This window comes from Callionymus lyra, chromosome 3, assembly GCF_982586985.1.
Source record: "Callionymus lyra chromosome 3, fCalLyr1.hap1.1, whole genome shotgun sequence".
Taxonomy (NCBI): Eukaryota; Metazoa; Chordata; class Actinopteri; order Syngnathiformes; family Callionymidae; genus Callionymus; species Callionymus lyra.
In genome coordinates this window covers 8404245-8424913 of record NC_141820.1, presented here as the reverse complement: position 1 = coordinate 8424913, position 20669 = coordinate 8404245, and the positions used below count along the sequence as shown (strand labels likewise).

The 20669-nt window shown below is 35.5% G+C and overlaps 1 protein-coding gene across 2 annotated transcripts; it reads right to left on the bottom strand.

Annotated features, from left to right (window-relative positions):
* Positions 1-1808: 1808 nt before the first annotated feature.
* ncaldb (neurocalcin delta b) lies at positions 1809-15445 on the bottom strand. Of its 2 annotated transcripts, none has more exons than XM_087786362.1 (4): positions 15196-15445; positions 5675-6102; positions 2821-2926; positions 1809-2738 (listed from the first exon to the last, which is right to left on the bottom strand). In XM_087786362.1, exons 2-4 carry the CDS (start codon positions 6050-6052, stop codon positions 2644-2646), a joined length of 579 nt encoding a protein of 192 aa, XP_087642488.1. In that variant the 5' UTR covers positions 6053-6102; positions 15196-15445; the 3' UTR covers positions 1809-2643. The 2 variants fall into 2 exon arrangements, with proteins under 2 accessions (XP_087642488.1, XP_087642489.1); XM_087786363.1 differs by having other exon boundaries at positions 5675-6097.
* Between the last annotated feature and the right edge of the window lie 5224 nt (positions 15446-20669).

Genomic DNA, 20669 nt, shown 5'->3' with positions numbered 1-20669 from the left:
TTAAAAAATAAATACATTTCTTTTCTCAAGTTTATGGAAGTATATGAAAGTATATGGAGGTTGATCGAAGTATATGGTGGTTTATGGAAGTATATGAAAGTATATGAAAGTATATGGAAGTATATGGAGGTCTATGGAAGTATATGAAAGTATATGAAAGTATATGGAGGTTTATGGAAGTATATGAAAGTTTATGGAAGTATATGGAAGTATATGGAGGTTTATGGAAGTATATGAAAGTATATGAAAGTATATGGAGGTTTATGGAAGTATATGGAAGTTTATGGAAGTATATGGAAGTATATGAAAGTTTATGGAAGTATATGGAGGTTTATGGAAGTATATGAAAGTATATGAAAGTATATGGAGGTTTATGGAAGTATATGGAAGTTTATGGAAGTATATGGAAGTATATGAAAGTTTATGGAAGTATATGTAGGTATATGAAAGTTTATGGCAGTATTTGGAGGTTTATGGAAGTATATGAAAGTATATGGAAGTATATGAAAGTTTATGGAAGTATATGTAGGTATATGAAAGTTTATGGAAGTATATGGAAGTATATGGAGGTTTATGGAAGTATATGAAAGTATATGGAGGTTTATGGAAGTATATGGAAGTATATGAAAGTATATGAAAGTTTATGGAAGTATATGTAAGTATATGAAAGTTTATGGAAGTATATGGAAGTATATGGAGGTTTATGGAAGTATATGAAAGTATATGGAGGTTTATGGAAGTATATGGAAGTATATGAAAGTTTATGGAAGTATATGGAAGTATATGGAGGTTTATGGAAGTATATGAAAGTATATGAAAGTATATGGAAGTATATGGAGGTCTATGGAAGTATATGAAAGTATATGAAAGTATATGGAGGTTTATGGAAGTATATGAAAGTTTATGGAAGTTTATGGAAGTATATGGAGGTTTATGGAAGTATGTGGAAGTATATGAAAGTATATGGAAGTATATGAAAGTTTATGGAAGTATATGTAGGTATATGAAAGTTTATGGAAGTATATGGAGGTTTATGGAAGTATATGGAAGTATATGAAAGTTTATGGAAGTATATGGAAGTATATGGAGGTTTATGGAAGTATATGAAAGCATATGAAAGTATATGGAGGTTTATGGAAGTATATGGAAGTATATGAAAGTTTATGGAAGTATATGGAAGTATATGGAGGTTTATGGAAGTATATGAAAGTACATGAAAGTATATGGAGGTTTATGGAAGTATATGGAAGTTTATGGAAGTATATGTAGGTATATGAAAGTTTATGGAAGTATATGGAGGTTTATGGAAGTATATGAAAGTATATGGAAGTATATGGAGGTTTATGGAAGCATATGGAATTATAGATGTTTTTGGAAGTATATGGCAGTTTATGGAAGTATATGAAAGTTTATGGAAGTATATGGAAATTTATGGAAGTATATGAAAATGTATGAAAGTATATGAAAGTATATGGAAGTTTACGGAAGTTTTTGAAAGTTTATGAAAGTATATGAAAGTATATGAAAGTAAATGGAGGTTTATGAGAGAATTGAAAGTTTCAACATTTAAACGTGTATAAAAGAATTATGTAAATGTTATAAATGTAAAAAATGTAAAAACTAAAATTCAATGGAAAAAAACCAACAGATTTTAATGTTTATTTCAATTATCAAATCTTCTGATAAAAACCTGCTCTCTGACGTCGAACGTCGAGAAGTCTTTCATATTAAACTCTTAGACCTTCTGTGCAGCAGAAGCTCTGCTCAGAATGCGACGGTCGACGACACAAACCTGCACAGAGACCAACACTGATCCATTCTTTATTGATGCAACACATCCAACGACGGGACTCGCGTCACTTTCAACCATAGAAAAATCTACAAAAAACGAACTCTTCTGTTCGACACGTACAACACTGTGTTTCTACTTCTGGAGTAACGAGCGTCTGGATTTGGCACCGGACCACGAGACGCTAGCGGGAGGAAAACCTTCTTGTTTTCGCTGATCCTGGATCGTGGATCGTGACCGTTTTTTTTTCACCTTCCTGAGAATAACACACTGAACCACAGCAGCTCAGAGAGAAACGTCTCCTTCTTTTTTTTTTTAAAAAAACATAACATTTTCTAGCATAAATACCACGAAAACATCGTCTCTCTCTCTGCGATCGTCAAGTAAAAGAAGACAAATCCAATAATTTAAACAACTTTTTAAAAACCTTCCCACGATGCATCTATTTGTTTCTTTTTTAAACATTTCTTGAGTTAAAATCACATGCCAGTCCTTTAAAAAGTCCCTTTCAAGAGAGTTCCTCTTCGTTTCCAGAACAAACGCAACACGCCTCCCGCACACGTGGAAAAAAAAAATGGAAGACGAATCTCCCGCGGCGTCTAGAGTCGGGATTGAAAAAAATGAAAAGCGAAAATGTTCCTTTCTAACGTACTTCATTTAAGGTGAGAGACTGCGAATACTTGGACGTCCAGGTGATGAAATCCATCGTACCTCTTGAATCTATTAAAAAAGTCTTTGACGAGTCTGTACCTCCACGCTCCTCCGGCGCGGGAATCCTTCATCAAGCTTCTGGTATCTGCAGTATGTACAGTTGTGCGTCGGTTGTCGACCCGTGTGTGTGTGTGTGTGTGCGTCTACTGCCCGGCGCTGCTGGGGTCGCACTGGAGCAGCCGCACGATGGACGGGTCGTTCTTCGCTCCTTCCACGAACTCCTCCAGAGACAGTTTACCTGAGGGAGGGACACACAGGTGAGTGGTGCGTTCAGGGACCGACGGCACAGAACGAGGGGTTTTTTTTCGACGAGGACTCACCGTCGCGATTCGTGTCCATCTGTCGGAAGATCTTGTCGGTGCGTTTCTCCGGCGTGGACTCGTCCTCGGGCATCTTCATCACCGAGGAGACCATCTTGTAAATGGCCTGAAGGGGGAGACAGAGTTATTGAAACGGTTTGATCATAACAACTAGTTAATAAGTTGAGATCTCACTCTGACTAGTAGTTCTGTAGAGTAACACTAACAACACGATAAGATATATTTAAAAAAGATTTTAGCGGACACTGAACTTTATTGAAGTATTCACTCATTTGTTTTCAAACCAAAATATGTCCAAACAGCAGCTTTAGAAAGATGCTGGAGTATCCTCTCGTCCTCAGTCATCATCGCAGGATTTAATTCTTCCTTTACCTGATAACGTATGTATCATGATACAAGGACAACGATACAGTGTATTACAATGTATTACGATATATTGTGATAGTGTAGTAACAAGTATATATGTGTAGTATTGTCCAGTACTTGACTCTGGTGTTGTAGTATTTACAGACCACATGACTCTTGACGAAGTCGTAACTGATTTCATTTGTTTTCAAACCAAAATATGTCCAAACATCAGTTTTAAAAGATGCTGGAGTCACTGTATCCCCTTATCCTCAGCGGAATTTCATTGTCCCTTTAGCTGCGGAAGACGTGGTGACTGCTGCCATCTAGTGGCCAAAAGTTCAATTGAAACGTCTCAATAATCTAATCTTTTTTTTTTTTAACTTAACAAAGTTTATTGAACATAAACAAACAAAACGAAGATAGAAAATGTGATTTGAAAGGTGAAAAATGCTATAACTTTGGTGATCATTTTATTTGAAGGACAAACAAAACAATCGTGTGTTGAAGATAGTTTGTAGGAAAGTACTTCACGAAATATTAACAACAAATATAAACTTATATTAACAATGAATTAACAAACAACCTGGATCAACATGTAATATCCGGTATCTGTTTGTGTTTAATTATTTAACTCTAAACTTTGATTTAAAGACAAAATGGGTCCAAACATCAGCTTTAAAAGCTGCTGGATTCTGGTGTTTACTTTCTTTTTACCTCATTGCTTCCATTTCACCGTTTTTGTTCTTACTTTGACTCACAGGAAATGGCGAATGTTGCCAACTAGTGGCCGGAGGTTGAATTGCAGCACACAAATTAATGAAATTTGTGAATATTTGAGTTTTAATTGTAAAATAAAACATCAAATTATTGTCTTTTATTCATACACTAGTGAAATATAAACCATGAGATAACTTTGAATTAAAATAAAAATGTTATTTCAATGGTAAAAATAAATAAATACATATATTTATATTTAGAATATCTTATATACATTGTTATGATGAATATTTTCTTTAAGTTTAAGTAAAGACCTGGTCTAGAGAGTTGGTTCTGAGCAGGACAATAAGGACAATAAGGACAATAAGGACGTACACAAGCAAGACGCCCGACTGGAGGAACCAGACCCTGACCCTGATGTCATTATGTTCATGAAGGACGTGTGGTGGTCTGTGGTGAGGGTCTAGTCTGGCTGCACAGCTGCTGGACTGCTGAGTCATGAATCACAGAAAGAGAGTCTGGAAATAGACTCGAGTAACTCAACACCTGAAGCTGCCCTGAGGGCGACGAGCGGCCGGCGGCCATTAGTGTGTGAGACCATATCTTACACTTAAATATTCTCATTTTTATATATTTCATACTTCGACAGCAGATATATTTCAATGTATATACAGTTTATACAAATAGTTATTTTAATACTGTTTTTTTTAATAATAAGTCAAACTTGCAATTAAACTCTCGGCCACTAGATGGCAGCAGCCATTACAGGACTCAGCCATGACTGAGGACGAGAGGATACAGCGACTCCAGCAGCTTTTAAAGCTGATGTTTGGACATATTTTGGTTTGAAAACAAATGAAAGCAGTTACGACTTCATCAAGAGTCATGTGGTCTGTTAATACTACAACACCAGAGTCAAGTACTGGACAATACTACACATATATACTAGTTACTACAGTATCACAATCTATCACAACACATTGTATCGTATCAACAGATTCTTGTCCATTAAAACTGTTGGAAGTTGGGATTAATTGAATTTGTTATATTTTCAATAATATAATTAAATAGTTTGTATATTAAAAGGTTGATTTTGATTTTATTGAATAGTTAGATTTCAATAATTAAAATGTCAAATTAGTTTTATCTTGAACAAATGAATAAAAAAATGAATATTTTTTAATCAATATTTTTTTCTTTCACATTTCTTTATTAATATTTAATAATTTATTAGTCTTTTAAATTCAATATTAAAATATCAGTATAATAGAGTCACCAGACATTACCAAACGAGTACCGAGCTACTCAATTGAATTTCAAATCAATCATGTCATCAAAATTTTAAAACTGAATTTAAAATGTTACAAATTAAAAAATATCGACTACAAATACATCCTTCGTTCCTTCAGTATCACAATATATATCGTATCGTTGACTGTATCGTGACACATATCGCTGACTGTATCGTGACACGTATCGCTGACTGTATCGTGACACATATCGTGACACGTATCGTTGACTGTATCGTGACAAATATCGCTGACTGTATCGTGACACGTATCGTTGACTGTATCGTGACACGTATCGTTGACTGTATTGTGACACATATCGTTGACTGTATCGTGACACGTATCGTTGACTGTATCGTGACACATATCGCTGACTGTATCGTGACACGTATCGCTGACTGTATCGTGACACATATCGTGACACGTATCGTTGACAAATATCGCTGACTGTATCGTGACACGTATCGTTGACCGTATCGTGACACGTATCGTTGACTCACCGTCACGATCTCCAGCATCTCGGCCTTGCTGATGTAGCCGTTCCCGTCCAGGTCGTACATGCTGAAGGCCCACTTCAGCTTCTGGTCCAGGCGCCCGCGCGACGTGACGCTCAGGGCGATGATGAACTCCCTGAAGTCGATGGTGCCGTCGCCGTTGGCGTCGAAGGTGCGGAAGACGTGCTCGGCGAACTTGGAGGCGTCGCCGTACGGGAAGAAGTTGGCGTAGATCTTCTTGAACTCCTCCATGGAGAGGGCGCCGCTGGGGCAGTCCCTCAGGAAGCCCTTGTACCACTCCATGATCTCGTGCTCCGTGAAGTCCGTGTTCTCCATCAGGTCCTGCATGACGTCGGGACGGAGCTTGCTGTTCTGTTTGCCCATGGTTCTGGTTCTGGTGTGTGTGGCGGCGGCGGCGGAGGACGAGGTCTGGACTGAGAAAGAAAAATAGATCAGAGGGTAATTTCAGGTTTTTTTGATCCAAGATTGTTTTGTTGAGGCGACAGTTACTAAGGCTGGGGATCAAACCAACATCACACAAACATAAACTTGTATCATCTGCTGATCTTCCACTCAATGATCGCATGTGACATCCTGGACTAAATATAGATCAATTATGAGATGTTGATCAGATTATAGGCTCCTGTGCTGGATCTATACGTCCGCTGACATGGACCGAACCATCCATCACCTGAGACCAGGAGATACAAATAAAACCACCAGACATGAGTTAAAATAACATACAAGATTGACATGTATTTAATTCATTCATTTCCCATTGTTCTGCTATTATTGAACAATTATCACCTGCAAAAGTTTGATAATAATCAATAAGTAACTTAAGGTCAGCAGCAGTTTAAGCCATAAACTGTAATGTTTAATAAGATGTAAATAGATTTCCTGCCTATTGTATTTAATTTTAAAAACAGTCCAATCAATAAAAAAAAAACAACAGTTTGAATGCACAAATAAAGTTAATTGATCTTGTTTGTGTCGTGCTTGTTTTGGGCATAATATTCAATCTCAGAAAAGTTGCTATAATCAAAAAAATATATACCTTTTCAATCTTTTTCATTTTATTGAATCAACATTCTTTGATATTAAAGCGTTATTTTTTTTGTTTCTTTTCTTTTTAATTAAAATATTATTTTATCTTTTTTTTTCGTTTCTTATTTATTAAAGCATTATTTTTATTGTTTCTTTTTAATTGAATCAACGTTTTATTTAATTAAAGCATTATTTTTTATCATTTCTTTTTAATTGAAGTAACTTATTTTAATTGAAGCAGAATTTCTATTGTAACTTTTTTAATTGAATCAACTTTTTAATTAAAGCAACTTATTATTCAATTAAACCATCATCTTTATTGATACTTTTTTTTTTTTAAATTAAACCAAGTTTCTTTTTAATTAAACCATTATTTTCAATGCAACTTTAATTAAAGCAAGTTATTTTTTAACTAAAGCGTTGTTTTTATTGTATCAACCTTTTTTCCATTGACGCACCATCTATGTTTCCGAACGACAACGACGCAAACCTCAGTTTGTTTGTGTCGATGCAAATAAAGATGAGCATCAAAACACAAATGTCCGTGCACCTGCAGCAGCAACAGCTTCACCACAAGTTTCCACCATGCAGGTGAAGTGCGGAAGCTCGACAGATATGTCGCGCACGTGTTCACACGACCTCAGACGCACGTCGACGCCGTCTGTGGGCAGTTCCAGATGTTTATCCACTCTTTTCACACACGACCAGATGACGACGATTCTCTACCTCGCTCTCGTGCGAGGATCTGAGACCAGCTGAAGGAGGTTAAAGGTCACGGCTCATGGAATCAAGTGTCGCATCGTTCTTTCAAGATCAATAACCACGTCTCCTGAACAACAAGTTTAAATATTGTCATTATTTTTTAGAAAACTTCTACTTCATCAGCATTTATTCAGACATCAAGGTGGATAAATGCAACACTAGTTTCGGTGGTTGATTGTAATCCACTTAATGTTCACCCCAGGAATTATTTTTAGACATTTAATCATTTATTTATCATTTATTGAAAGATAAGGTTATATTCAACATGAAGAAAGTTAATTTAAAAATATGTGATAACAATCAATTAAGAAGCAGCAGGAGCTTGTTTTTATTATTGCAAGGAAATGAATTAAGATGATTTTTGTTGTTTAGCGAGAACATGTTGACGTTTAATAATAAACTATGATTTCGAGTATTTATCATTGAAACACAAATTGTTTTGACCGTCATTAACAACAAGTAAATTATGATAAACCCAGAGATTTATGAACCGATATCTTACTTTATTCGATCAACTTGTGATTCTTCACTCGAGTCTCAACCGTGTAACTGAGATTGTAAAGACGAGATAATGACTTAAAACGTTTCCTTCAGAAACTGCGATCATCAAAAGACGAGACGACACAACGAGCCTGAATCCGATAAACCTTCGACACCTTCGCTCCCGTTTAAGCCGACGCCACCAAAAGGCTTCGTGTTCGCGGCTCCACGGCGTTACATAAACAACGATAATCTCCTAATTTACTGGAGTAAACACCAGTAATGTGGCCTCTTGGATGCAGCTGTGTGAGAGATTAACAACTGTTCCTTTTCACACACACACACACACACACACTTGTTTACTTGACACCTTTAGCATGATCAACAAGTATCAATTGAATCAGACTTTTTTTTGTGTATGTAAAAATATGAGTAAAATTTTTTTTTTGAGTATTTCTATGTACTTAAAAATAAATCCACCTTATATCTTATGTTCTGCGTATCGTGTCACAATAATATTTGCTTGTAAAAATACAATTTCATGAAAACTTGTGTAGTTCAGTTTCTTTTTGTCAAAACCGTGAGTTATTTTCTTAATTCTACAATTTAACAGCAATAACAACAGCGATATATAGATTTCGGTTTAAAATAGGCAAGTACTAGAATTCTTACTCGCTAACAAGAGAAAAAAAACGTAATTTAATTAACTTAATTTGAAAAAGTAAGGGTTGGCAAAGTTGGTAATCGGAATTAAGTATTTAAATGTTACGTTAAAAGCTATTTTTGCCCTTTTTTTTTAAATGAATAAGGTTGATATGATAGTTAATTTCTTATTAATTTATGGTTTTTAGTTGTGCTTTTATACTTTACTTTCAACTGTAAAGTAAAATGTCATTTCTATCGAACGTGTATTTGTAATTTATCTAAAATGCCATTTTTCAGCCCCATGTTAAAATCCTTATAATATATATTCTTAACCAATATATGATACTTTATCAAAAGCTGATCCACATCTTTAAAGACTTTTTATTTATACTTGTTGAGGTTAAATCGTTTTGTTTTGCGTTCGAGCTTCGACTTCAATCGGAACCAAATCCTTCGGTTTGTGTTGACAAACGTATCGAGGTCGATGTCAGTTCATTTCCTGCCTTTCATCGAACATTTTAACGACATTCAAGAGCAGCTCAGAGTGAAAGTAACTGTACTAGAGATTATCAGCCTCGCTGTAGAATATAAAGCATCATATTTAATCAAATTTTTAAAAAAGAACTTGGATACACAAAGTGACTCTTAATACTTTCAGAGAGTCAGAAGAAGTGAAACTAAGTTGTACGCAGATGATGTACGGTTGTGCGTTCGCCTAAAAAAGAACCTGAACAGAACCAGCATCGCCCCCCCGGCGACGGACTCTTCGCCGAGACCTGGACACCGATCGTCGTGTTACGCAACGACACGAGGTCCGCTCAGAGCGCCTCGGGGGCGATGACGTCTTCGCCGCCCGATCCCGGCTCTCCTGGCAGCAGCTTTATGGGTATTTTAGAGTCGGCCGTGATTGGATGAGAGTTCGGACCGCCAGAGCGAACATCCCTTCCATCAGACCGCCCTGAGAACCCGGGCTATTCCGAGCGCCTCTCAAGATCGCGGCCCACAATTAAGTGTTAAGTCCCTTAAGCCCGAGTTACATAACCCTGGGATTGGACGAAGTGAGAGGGTCACGTCATGCACCTGTGGCGGCACCTGCTCAAGGTTAGCGGTTAACTTTCGGTGGCGTTGGGTCGACACGAGGAAGTTAAGACGACTTAAAACAAACCGTGAGAAACGAAGATGGGTCTCGCTCTTGAAAAGGCGGCTGTGGTCACAAGAACCAGTTTTATCAAACGTGATTTCCGGCTGTCGGTCGATCTAGTCACAGTTAAAATAGATTTTTTTTATTAAGTTCAAGCTGTTTTGTAGAAGAATGATCGTTTGAATCAAACTGCAGAAAGATATGTTTGTATGTTATTACAGCGTATCTTTATGAAACATGAGGTTAATGGAAGTTTTCAAATGTTGAATTCCTAGTTTTATTATTGAAATGTTTTTATTCTCAAACATTCTTTAATAATTTAATCAAATAGTTGAAATAGATTGGATTCGTTTTTGTTTTTTTGAATAATTCTATATATATTTATTATTATTATATATATATATATATATATATATATATATATAAACACTTTAATAATAAAAAATGTAATACTTTTAATTCATAAAAATGGATAGTATATATATATATATACATATATATATATATATATATTATTTATTTAAAAGCCTACGAATTGAAAAATGTTAAATTTAGAATTTATTTACGAATTGTTGGAATTAGAAAATCAATCTTATATCATTAATTTTTTTTATTTTTATTCAATTGTTTGAAAAAAAAGCTAACTTTTCCAAATAGAAATTATTATTTTTTAAATTATGAAATACTTTAAATGTCAATCAAATATTCAAAGCTTCAACAGATAAAACATTAAATTCAACAAGTCAATAGAGACTGCACTGATAAATACTTCCATATACTACTATCCTGGTTGAAATAAAAACACTTGGCAGAGACACAAACATGTGAAAACAGTTCCTTCACAGTCCAGGAACATCTTGTCGCTGCTCTTACGTAATTTTTAAATCCTGGAGGTAAAACCTCAACCCGACGTCTTCACAGATAATCCCAGAGAACTGACCCGATCAGAAGAGAGTCGCGGGTGAGTTTCTGAACGATACGTTCAAACAAGCAATGTCACCTCAGATGAGACCAGACCCATGTGACCTGAAAGGTGAGAAGGAAACTGACCGTCACGTCAGAAACACAGAGAGATTGAATCATGGGTTAGTGTCAACAGTGACACCAGATTAATACTCCAACGATACACAACTTAACAATGACCATCACAAGTGTTTAACTAGTTTAAGTTTCACCAACTTGAACTCAAAGTCAACCAGGGACGTAAACGAGATCCGATCGAAAGAACGTGGCGGTTCGATACGCATCGCGATACAAGGGCTACGATACGGTACGTTGAAATATATGGCGATACTGTAAAAAACTACGATATGTTGAGTTTCTTTAAAGAATTTAAACGAAGTAAAACGGTCACGCAATAGTAAAGACACAATGTTTTTACACGATTACCATCATCAGCTTCCTGAATACAAACTACTTTTTTTTACAAGATAGTATCAAGAAGCAAAAACCAAGTGAATATTTGGCATGTTTATTATCGATTTAAAAAATATGGATAACTATTTGGTGAAAAAAAAAGGTGCAATATTTACCTTTAGCGATATTTTCTTACACCCCTTTTTTATGTTAGATTTTAGAGAGCCCCATTTCTTAGTAAGGTGCAAAAATCTGACATAAAACACACAATAGTAAAGTTTCTGGCATTTTCATGACACATAATTGTTAATCCTCCTATATATCCAAATACTCTGAGTAATAACGTAATAATAAGGATCCATCACTGCCTGTGTAGCTTTTAAAACACACTTATCCAGGATAATAAGAAGGATTAAAGGATTTTTCTTGTCATTTAATTCAAGATAAAGCGCTTGTTCAAAGGTGCGAACATCAAGTAAACCTACGACACTTACTCTTAAGATCCGGGGATTTAAACAGATGAAGACGACAGACAACGGTCTCGTAATCGTGACCACAGACCATCTGTAAAAACCCCTCTGCGGACATTTGCGAGCGAGCCTGAGCGGCAGAAGGTTTTCCACCCACCGCGGCCGTGACAGCGACCGGCATAGCTTCGGGACGAGTAGCGCCGACTCGTGTTTCACGAGCACGACATGCTTGGGCGGCTCCTTGAATAACCCACCGCAACTCAATCTCCTGGCGAAGGTCAGAGCTGGACTAGAGTCACTAGAATCACACGTATGTCTCTGATGCGACGCCACGGCCGTCACAGCAGCTCAATAAACACTTTGATATGAGGTCCGACAACTCTATAGAGATGTTGGAAACCGTGGAGTGTCTTTAATAATGTAGTAAATATACTTGATAACAACAACAAAAGGTCATTAGCGAGACATTGAATTATTCATAGGTGTGAGTCTGAGTGTTTGTTTCTATGTGGTCGACGAACCCACGACCTCACTAGAAAGTTGACGAGTCAGGACATGAAATGTTGACGTATTAGTACAAAGAATTCAATGTATTTGGACAAATAAGTAGATGTATTAGAACAGAAAAAGTTGATTAGTTCGGACATGACATTTCTATGTATTAAGACATGATATGTTGATGTATTAGGACATAAAATGTTGACATAAAAGTAAAAAAAAAGTATTTTTATTAGGTATCAAACAAAAAAGGGGATGTATTAAGACAAAACAAGTTGATGAGTTATGACATAAAATATCTATGTACTAGGGCATTAAATGTTAATGTTTTAGGAAATAAATCTTGATGTATTATGACATAAATCTTGATGTATTAGGAAATAAAAAGTCTATGTATTATGAGATAAAATGTTGACATACAAGTACATAAAAAGGCAATTTATAAGGACCAAAAAGTAGATGTAGTAGTAGTAGTAAAAGTTGACAAGTTAGGAAGGACATAGACTTTGAATGTATTAGGACATAAAATGTTGATGTATTAAGAGATAAAATGTTGATGTATTAGGAGATAAAAAAGTCAATTTATAACGACAAAACGTTGACGAGTTAGGACATCCGATATTGATGTATTGGTACAAAAAAAGTAAATTTTTAAATATGAAATAGTAGATTAAGACAAAAACGTTGACGTATTGGGACAAACAAAGTCGATGCATTAGGAGAGAAACTATGTTGAAAGGATAGTCCAGACAGGAAATAAGTTATAAAAGTATATCTGTCATCGGCCATCGGTAACAACACAACTTCTTTCTGCCGCCAACAAACGAGACGCCGGATCGAACAAACACAACACTTTGTCGGTCAACTGTGAAAGCTTGTGTTGAGAAGGTGTTGTTTTCTCTGCACCGACCTTCTAAACCCCCGACAGATGATAAACACTTAAACCTCAACGACCCCAAGACTCTCCAACATCTAACCTATTTTTCTGTGTTTTCTTTCTGACATCTGAACATTTTTCGGCGGCGACTCAGACGAACATAAGTACAGACGAAGCTGCCAATCCGGCCCACGAAACATCCACGAGCCTGAAATAGAAGTTCCAGCTCAAATTTAGCTTTTGTAGGAGTTCAAGATCCCGAAATGTTGAAGGGAATGTTTGGATGCTTTATATCCAAAGCTTCACCAGAAAAAGTCTGTATTTAGTACAATGTACTGTAACATTACTGTTATAGTAAAGTTCTATTGACTTTTAACTGCGTTGTTATCGTTATGGCGACAAGGATAGATATTGTTTATGAGTGAAACGTAAAAAAAAAGAAGACAAAACATTCAGTAAAGGAATAATTAATGAATAATTAAATGATAATAAGAGGGTAACAGAAGGATATTTGAAGATGTAATTGTGAAAAGATCCATTTTCTTCCGACTGAACTACGACTGTATCGCTAAACATAGAAGCGTATATTCAAGAAAACCTTTTTTTCTGTAGAAATGTGTGTTTTTGGTGAATAGTTTACAAAAAAAGTATGGTACAGATATAATGCAGAACTATTCTTAGCATTGATTTACAATATCACACTGGGCCGTAAAAAAATAAATATGTCCTTTGTAGTAAATGTGCACCTTATGTACTACAACAAGTACTCGACAATACTACAAATAGATCCTTGCTACTACAGTATCACAATGTATTGTACCACCGTCTCTGTATCGTGATTTTTGCCATCTCGTCCTTTGAATCCAAAGTGACAATAAAATTCCGCACGATGACTGAGGACGAGAGGATACAGTGACTCCAGCAGCTTGTAAAGCTCATGTTTGGACATATTTTGGTTTGAAAACAAGTGAACGCAGTTACGACTTTGTCAAGAGTCATGTGGTCTGTAAATTCTGCAACACCAGAGTCAAGTACTCGACAATACTACACATATATCCTTGTTACTACACTATCACAACACCAGAGTCAAGTACTGGACAATACTACAAACATATACTTTTTACTACAGTATCACTATACAGTATATCGTAATACATCGTACTACACCGTATCGTTGTCCTTGTATCGTGATACATATGGTATCAGCTTAAGGAAGAATTAAATCCTGAGAGGACATGGCGATGACTGAGGACAAGAGGATACAGTCGACTCCAGCATCTTTTAAAGCTGATGTTTGGACATATTTTGGTTTTGAAAACAAATGAAAGCAGTTACGACTTCGTCAAGAGTCATGTGGTCTGTAAATTCTGCTACACCAGAGTCGAGTACTGGACAATACTACAACATAAATACTTGGTACTACAGTATCACAATGTATTGTACCGCTGTCTCTGTATAGTGAGACGTATCGTATCAACAGATTTTTGCTATTACGTCCTTTGAATCTAAAAGGACAATAAAATGATGTGACATTCCGGCGATGACTGAGGACGAGAGGATACAGTGACTCCAGACGCTTTTAGAGCTGATGTTTGGACATATTTTGGTTTTGAAAACAACTTCGTCAAGAGTCATGTGGTCTGTAAATTCACAGACACCAGAGTCAAGTACTCAACAATACTACACATATATATACTCGTTACTACAGTATCACGATATATGGCATTATTCCCTGGAATTTATATTTTACAGTTTTAGAAGTCGAAGCATTTTCAAATTAAAAGCTTTATCATTAAAACAAAATATCATTCTATACGTGTGATAGTTTTAAGACATTAATGGTCACATTGTGAGTGTGTGTGTGTGAGTCTGTGTGTGTCTGTGTGAGTCTGTGTGTGTGTGCAAACAGTGGTCAGCTCCAGTGGCTGGTGATGAGAGGAACTCTGACACATCCATTCACAGCAAAACAAACATTTCTCCGGGACTTGTCAGCATCCTCGGCGCAATAAAGAGCGACTTCTCTTCCGCCTCGTGTTTCCATCGGTGTTTGTTGAAATAAGAAACCGACTCTACTGTGTTTCTACTTCCTGTCCGGCACAAAAGAAGCCGCTTCATCCGATTAGTGAGTCCGTCGTTAGCATCTCTGGCTACACAAGGACCAGGTCGTGAAAAAGGTTCGGTCCAAAATAAAAAAGTTCCCACCCGAGCCACAACAGGAAGCGGGAAAAACAACAATTTAGCAACAACTCACCTCGCGGAAGGAACTTCTTCTTCTTCTGTGGTTTTTGTTAAAAAAAAGTCTACTCGTCCATAACCTTCCGGAACCAGGAGCCGCAGATGTTCCGAAGAGAGAGACGAGCAAACGAAGGGTCGCAAGGAAAGAAAAAACCAAAACAACGAGACAGAACTTTTCGTTCCGGGTCCGGTCGGTCAGAACTCCAAGCAGTTTGTCCGGAGCTCGAGCTCTGCGTCCCTGCTTACCGCCTCCGCTGACGTCACGGGGCTGCGTCACATGACCCGCGGGGACAGCCAATGGGAGGCCAGGGCGTCCTGGCAGCGACGTGATTCAACTTTCTTTTTTATTCAACTTTTTCTTTTCCTTCATGTCTTTAAAAACACTTCTACATCATCATCTATTTTCTTTTTTTAAATTTCTTTTCTTTTTCTTCAAACAGAAATTTTCACTCAAAATTCACCTCGAATTATTAATGTTTAGAATTAACTTTGGCTTTTGAGGCGTAAAGTAAACGATAAAAAGTCTTTCTCTTCTTCTTTTCTTGTTTTGTCAGTTTCATATTCTATTTTTCTTCAAACAGAAAATCTATTTCAACCCAAATTCACCTCGAATTATTAATGTTTAGAATTAACTTTTGCTTTTGTGGCGTAAATTAAATGATTAAAAAACCTTCTTCTTCTTCTTCTTCTTTTCTTCTTTTGTGAGTTTCATATTTTATTTTTCTTCAAACAGAAAATCTATTTCAACTCAACTTCACCTCGAATTATTAATGTTTAGAATTAACTTTTGCTTTTGTGGCGTAAAGCAAACAATAAACTATTTTTAAAAAAAAGCCTCATTAACTAGTTCCTTCAATCGTTTATAAAATTGTAATTTAGTACAAAAAATGCACGAGAAATAAAGCAACATGGATATTTTTCTGATTGTATGTATTATTTGTCCACCAACAGAACCTTTCGTCGGTCCTGCTACAGGTGTCTTATTGAAAGCACAGGTGTTCCCACGAGGACACATTTGCAGCCACGCTTTTCTCTCTAAGGTGATTAGTGCGAGTCAAAGCCACTTATGCAGCGGCTGTTCCCTGGAGAGTCTTTTTCTGAACGCTCACTTGGAACTGTCTTGTTGTTGAGTCAGCGAGAAGCAAGTGTCACGTCTTGATGCAGGCGCACGTTATGGATTAGTTGCTGGTGTCGAGTCATCTTGACTGATAAGACAGTATGCATCCAATGGATCAGAACTAGTTGTACTTTTTATAGGTGGATCTACTCAAACATTGTCGTTCTATTTTGATTTATTTTAAATGATTATTTTGTATTTTCCATTCATAGAAATGTATTTATCCAAGTATATTACTATATACTTATTATCATATTTCTAGTTATATATTTTGTTACCATGTCTTGGGTTGTTCATCTTCTAACTACATTTAATAGCATTAGAATCAACCTCTAATGTGTTTATACCAATATATATAAAGACTAAATTCAATTTTTAAGTAGACTCTTGTACAACAGAGTAGATTTTACGGTAGATTTCTATAATTTCAGTTATTTTTGTTATTTGTAAGAAGGCAGAAAACCCAATGAGAATTTAAACATGTCCAATTTTGACAAAGAAAAAGTTGAAAATCATTTGCCATATTATTTATAGCCATATAACAATATTTATTATATACTAAGTAAGAGAAATTACCGGAATTTTGTCAATTCTAAGAGGTTGTAAAAAGGGGGGAAAAAGACCCCCATGAAAAACTCCAAGTGAAAAGCAATTAAACCATATGTATTTCATACTAAGTAAGAGAAATACACAGAATTTCGGCTCAATTTATAAAATGTAAAGACGCACAAAGGGGGCAGAAGACCCCCATTAAAATATTAAAGTATTATGTACGACTTTAACTTCATAATAAAGTATTTTGTTCAACTTGAATTTCTTATCAATTATTTTCCTACGACTTTAATTTCATAATAAAGTATTATTCATAACTCTAATATCTTAATAAATGTATTTTAAATTAATTTAATCTTTTAATAAAAAAACAAAAAACCTTTGAGTGGCCATAATACTCATCATGACCATTTATTTTCATTATAACATTTTTATCTCACAAAATATATTCTTTCTATTTGTTGTATTACTGAATAAAATAGTAAAATATATTTTATTTTTTCATGGGTAATTTAGTTTTAAAATGTACTTATTTTAGATCATAAAAAGCTTTAATTTTAGTGTCATTTTGTCCATTTATTTGTGTTGAGTAAATCAACTTTAAACTACATTTATCTTCTAGAAAACAGTGTTTTTTTGCAGCCTGTGTGGAGCCTTCGCTGTCATCGTCTGCAGGTGTAATGTTTCTGTAATTCCCTGTTTGCAGGGGGTGACATTGAGGTGGATCCTGCAGGGAAGTCCCTGACCACTCTTGAGCTCCAGACTAATAGCTTTGCATAACATCGATCTGTGGACACACACACACACACACACACACACACACACACACACACTTCTGATCTGCAGAGCACCTTCTCCAACATGGCTGAACACGGGCTCATTAGATAAGAGCATGAGGAGGATCAGAGACGTCCACCTGCGATTATCTCTTACCTAACAACTCACCTTGTGTCTTATTGCGTCGAGAGTTTTCAGGTGAAGTCTTCGCTGCAGGAGTTAAGTCTCTAATCTTCATGAGAACACTTGAGCACGGGCTTGACTTCGCTGGTTTTTAATCTCATTCATTTACTGGTGAAAGTTCTCACATGTAGAGAGGCTTGATTTTTATGAGGTTTATTTATCTATTGACAAACACGTGGATGCATTTGAATCAGATTTTGTTTTATATTGTTTTACTTTTAAAGTGTCTGGTTTAGTGAATACAAATTCTACAATTTACAGTAAATTCCTGAACTATAAACTCAAAAGTCAACAAGCTTTTTCCATTTAAATTTTTTCTTAAGCCTTAAACAAATACAGTACGCCCAGGATTCGACTTTCTGTGGGATCTGGATCTGGATCTGAGTAAATTAAATAGACGCCGTAAAAAAAAAAATGTTTCACTCAATTTCCAAGCATTTATTTGACCCTCCTTTTTTTCCCTTTTATTTATTCCAAATTTGGCTTTTTGACTAAATTTATTTTGCTGATTTTGGGTATTCAGTCGTACAAAATACTTTTATTAAAAGATTAAAGTGGTACAAAATACTTTATTATGTGATTAAAGTCGTTCAAAATACTTTATTATAAGTTTAAAGTTGTACAAAATACTTAATTTTGTGATTAGTCGTACAAAATACTTTATTATGAGATTAAAGTAGTTCAAAATACTTTATTATAAATTTAAAGTTGTACAAAATACTTAATACGTGATTAAAGTTGTAAAAAATACTTTTATTACAAGATTAAAGTGGTACAAAATTCTAAATATGGGATTAAAGTTGTACAAAATACTTTATTATGAGATTAAAGTCTTACAAAATACTTAATTATGGGATTAAAGTTGTACAAAATACTTTATTATGAGATTAAAGTCGTACGAAATACTTAATGTTGTGATTAAAGTCGTACAAAATACTTTATTATGAGATTAAAGACATACAAAATACTTTATTATGAGATTAAAGTCGTTCAAAATACTTTATTATAAATTTAAAGTTGTACAAAATATTTAATTTTGTGATTAAAGTCGTACAAAATACTTTTATAACCAGATTAAAGTCATACAAAATACTTTATTATGAGATTAAAGTCGTTCAAAATACTTTATTATAAATTTAAAGTTGTACAAAATACTTTATTGTGAGATTAAAGTCGTACAAAATACTTTTTTATGAGATTAAAGTTGTACAAAATACATAATTATGAGATTAAAGTCGTTCAAAATACTTAATTATGAGATTAAAGTCGTTCAAAATACTTAATTATGTGATTAAAGTCGTACAAAATACTTAATTATGAGATTAAAGTCGTACAAAATACTTAATTATGTGATTGAAGTCGTACAAAATACTTAATATGTGATTAAAGTCGTACAAAAGACTTAATTACGAGATTAAAGTTGTAAAAAATACTTTTATTACAAGATATTTTAAAATAAAATTGACTTCTTCCTATTACTTAATCTTTAAAATCTACTTTAACTTTATCAAACTATTATTTTAATGTTAATTTTCAATAAGTATTTGGTTCTTCTGTGTTATAGTAACACATCGTAAAGATGTATTTGATGGTCTGGTTGATACGTCGCAGCAGCAGATGGTCCAGAATCCCAGCAGCCGCTGACTTACTGCCGCGCGTCACATCACTAATGCTCGGGATTAAACCACAATTTATCCTGGACCTGCACATGCTGGAGGTCCGAGATCCCGCTGTGTTCTTCTGGCTGTTGACACTTCATAACCCGCTCCATAATCTGAGCGCCGACCGTCGTGGACGAGGTCGAGAAGGTCGTCCGCCGCAATAATGGAGCAGCAGAAGAAGATTATTCTGATATATTCAGAGATTATTCATCGGTTATTGTGCAGATTTACGTCTCCCTTACATTGTAATCTGCTTTAAATGTGTATCATCACAACAGATGCTGCATTTACACAAGAGCTCTGAGGGAACATATAGAATATATAGGACACGTTTACTTACGCTTATCATGTGCTAGGGTATTGTGTTGTTATCTAATCATCATGTATTCTTCATAAGTATCTTTAATGTATATGTACTGTCATAGTATAACGTATATGAACGCTTGGTCTTATTTAGAAAATTGAAGAAAATGTGACTTTTAAATGAGTTATTAGGCATAAGATAGAGTTGAATAATAGAAGAATAAATGAGTCCAGCGATGTCTTATCAATGCTCCTTCCATGATGCAACACTAATAGACTCAGGGACTCGTTCATTACTTGATATTAGGTTGTTTAATTCTGAGTTTGGGGGCAGGAGTGAAAAGACGATTCTATTCCATGTTAATCTATGTATCCTTTTCTTTGTTATTTTCCATCCATCCATCCATCCATCCATCCATCCATCCATCCATCCATCCATCCATCCATCCATCCATCCATCCATCCATCCATCCATCCATCCATCCATCCAAACATTTGTCCATCCATCCATCCATCCATCCATCCATCCATCCATCCATCCATCCATCCATCCATCCACGCATCCATCCATCCATCCATCCAAACATTTGTCCATCCATCCATCCATCCATCCATCCATCCTTGCATCCTTGCATCCATCCATCCTTGCATCCATCCATCCATCCTTGCATCCATCCATCCATCCATCCATCCATCAATCCATCCATCCATTTGTCCATCCATCCATCCATCCATCCATCCATCCATCCATCCATCCATCCATCCATCCATCCATCCATCCATCCATGCATCCATCCATCCATCCATCCATCATCAAATATAGAATTGTCTGTTTTAAAAGAAACAAAATCAAAATTGACCTTTTCATGACCTTGTCCATTTAATTTTATAAAAAAT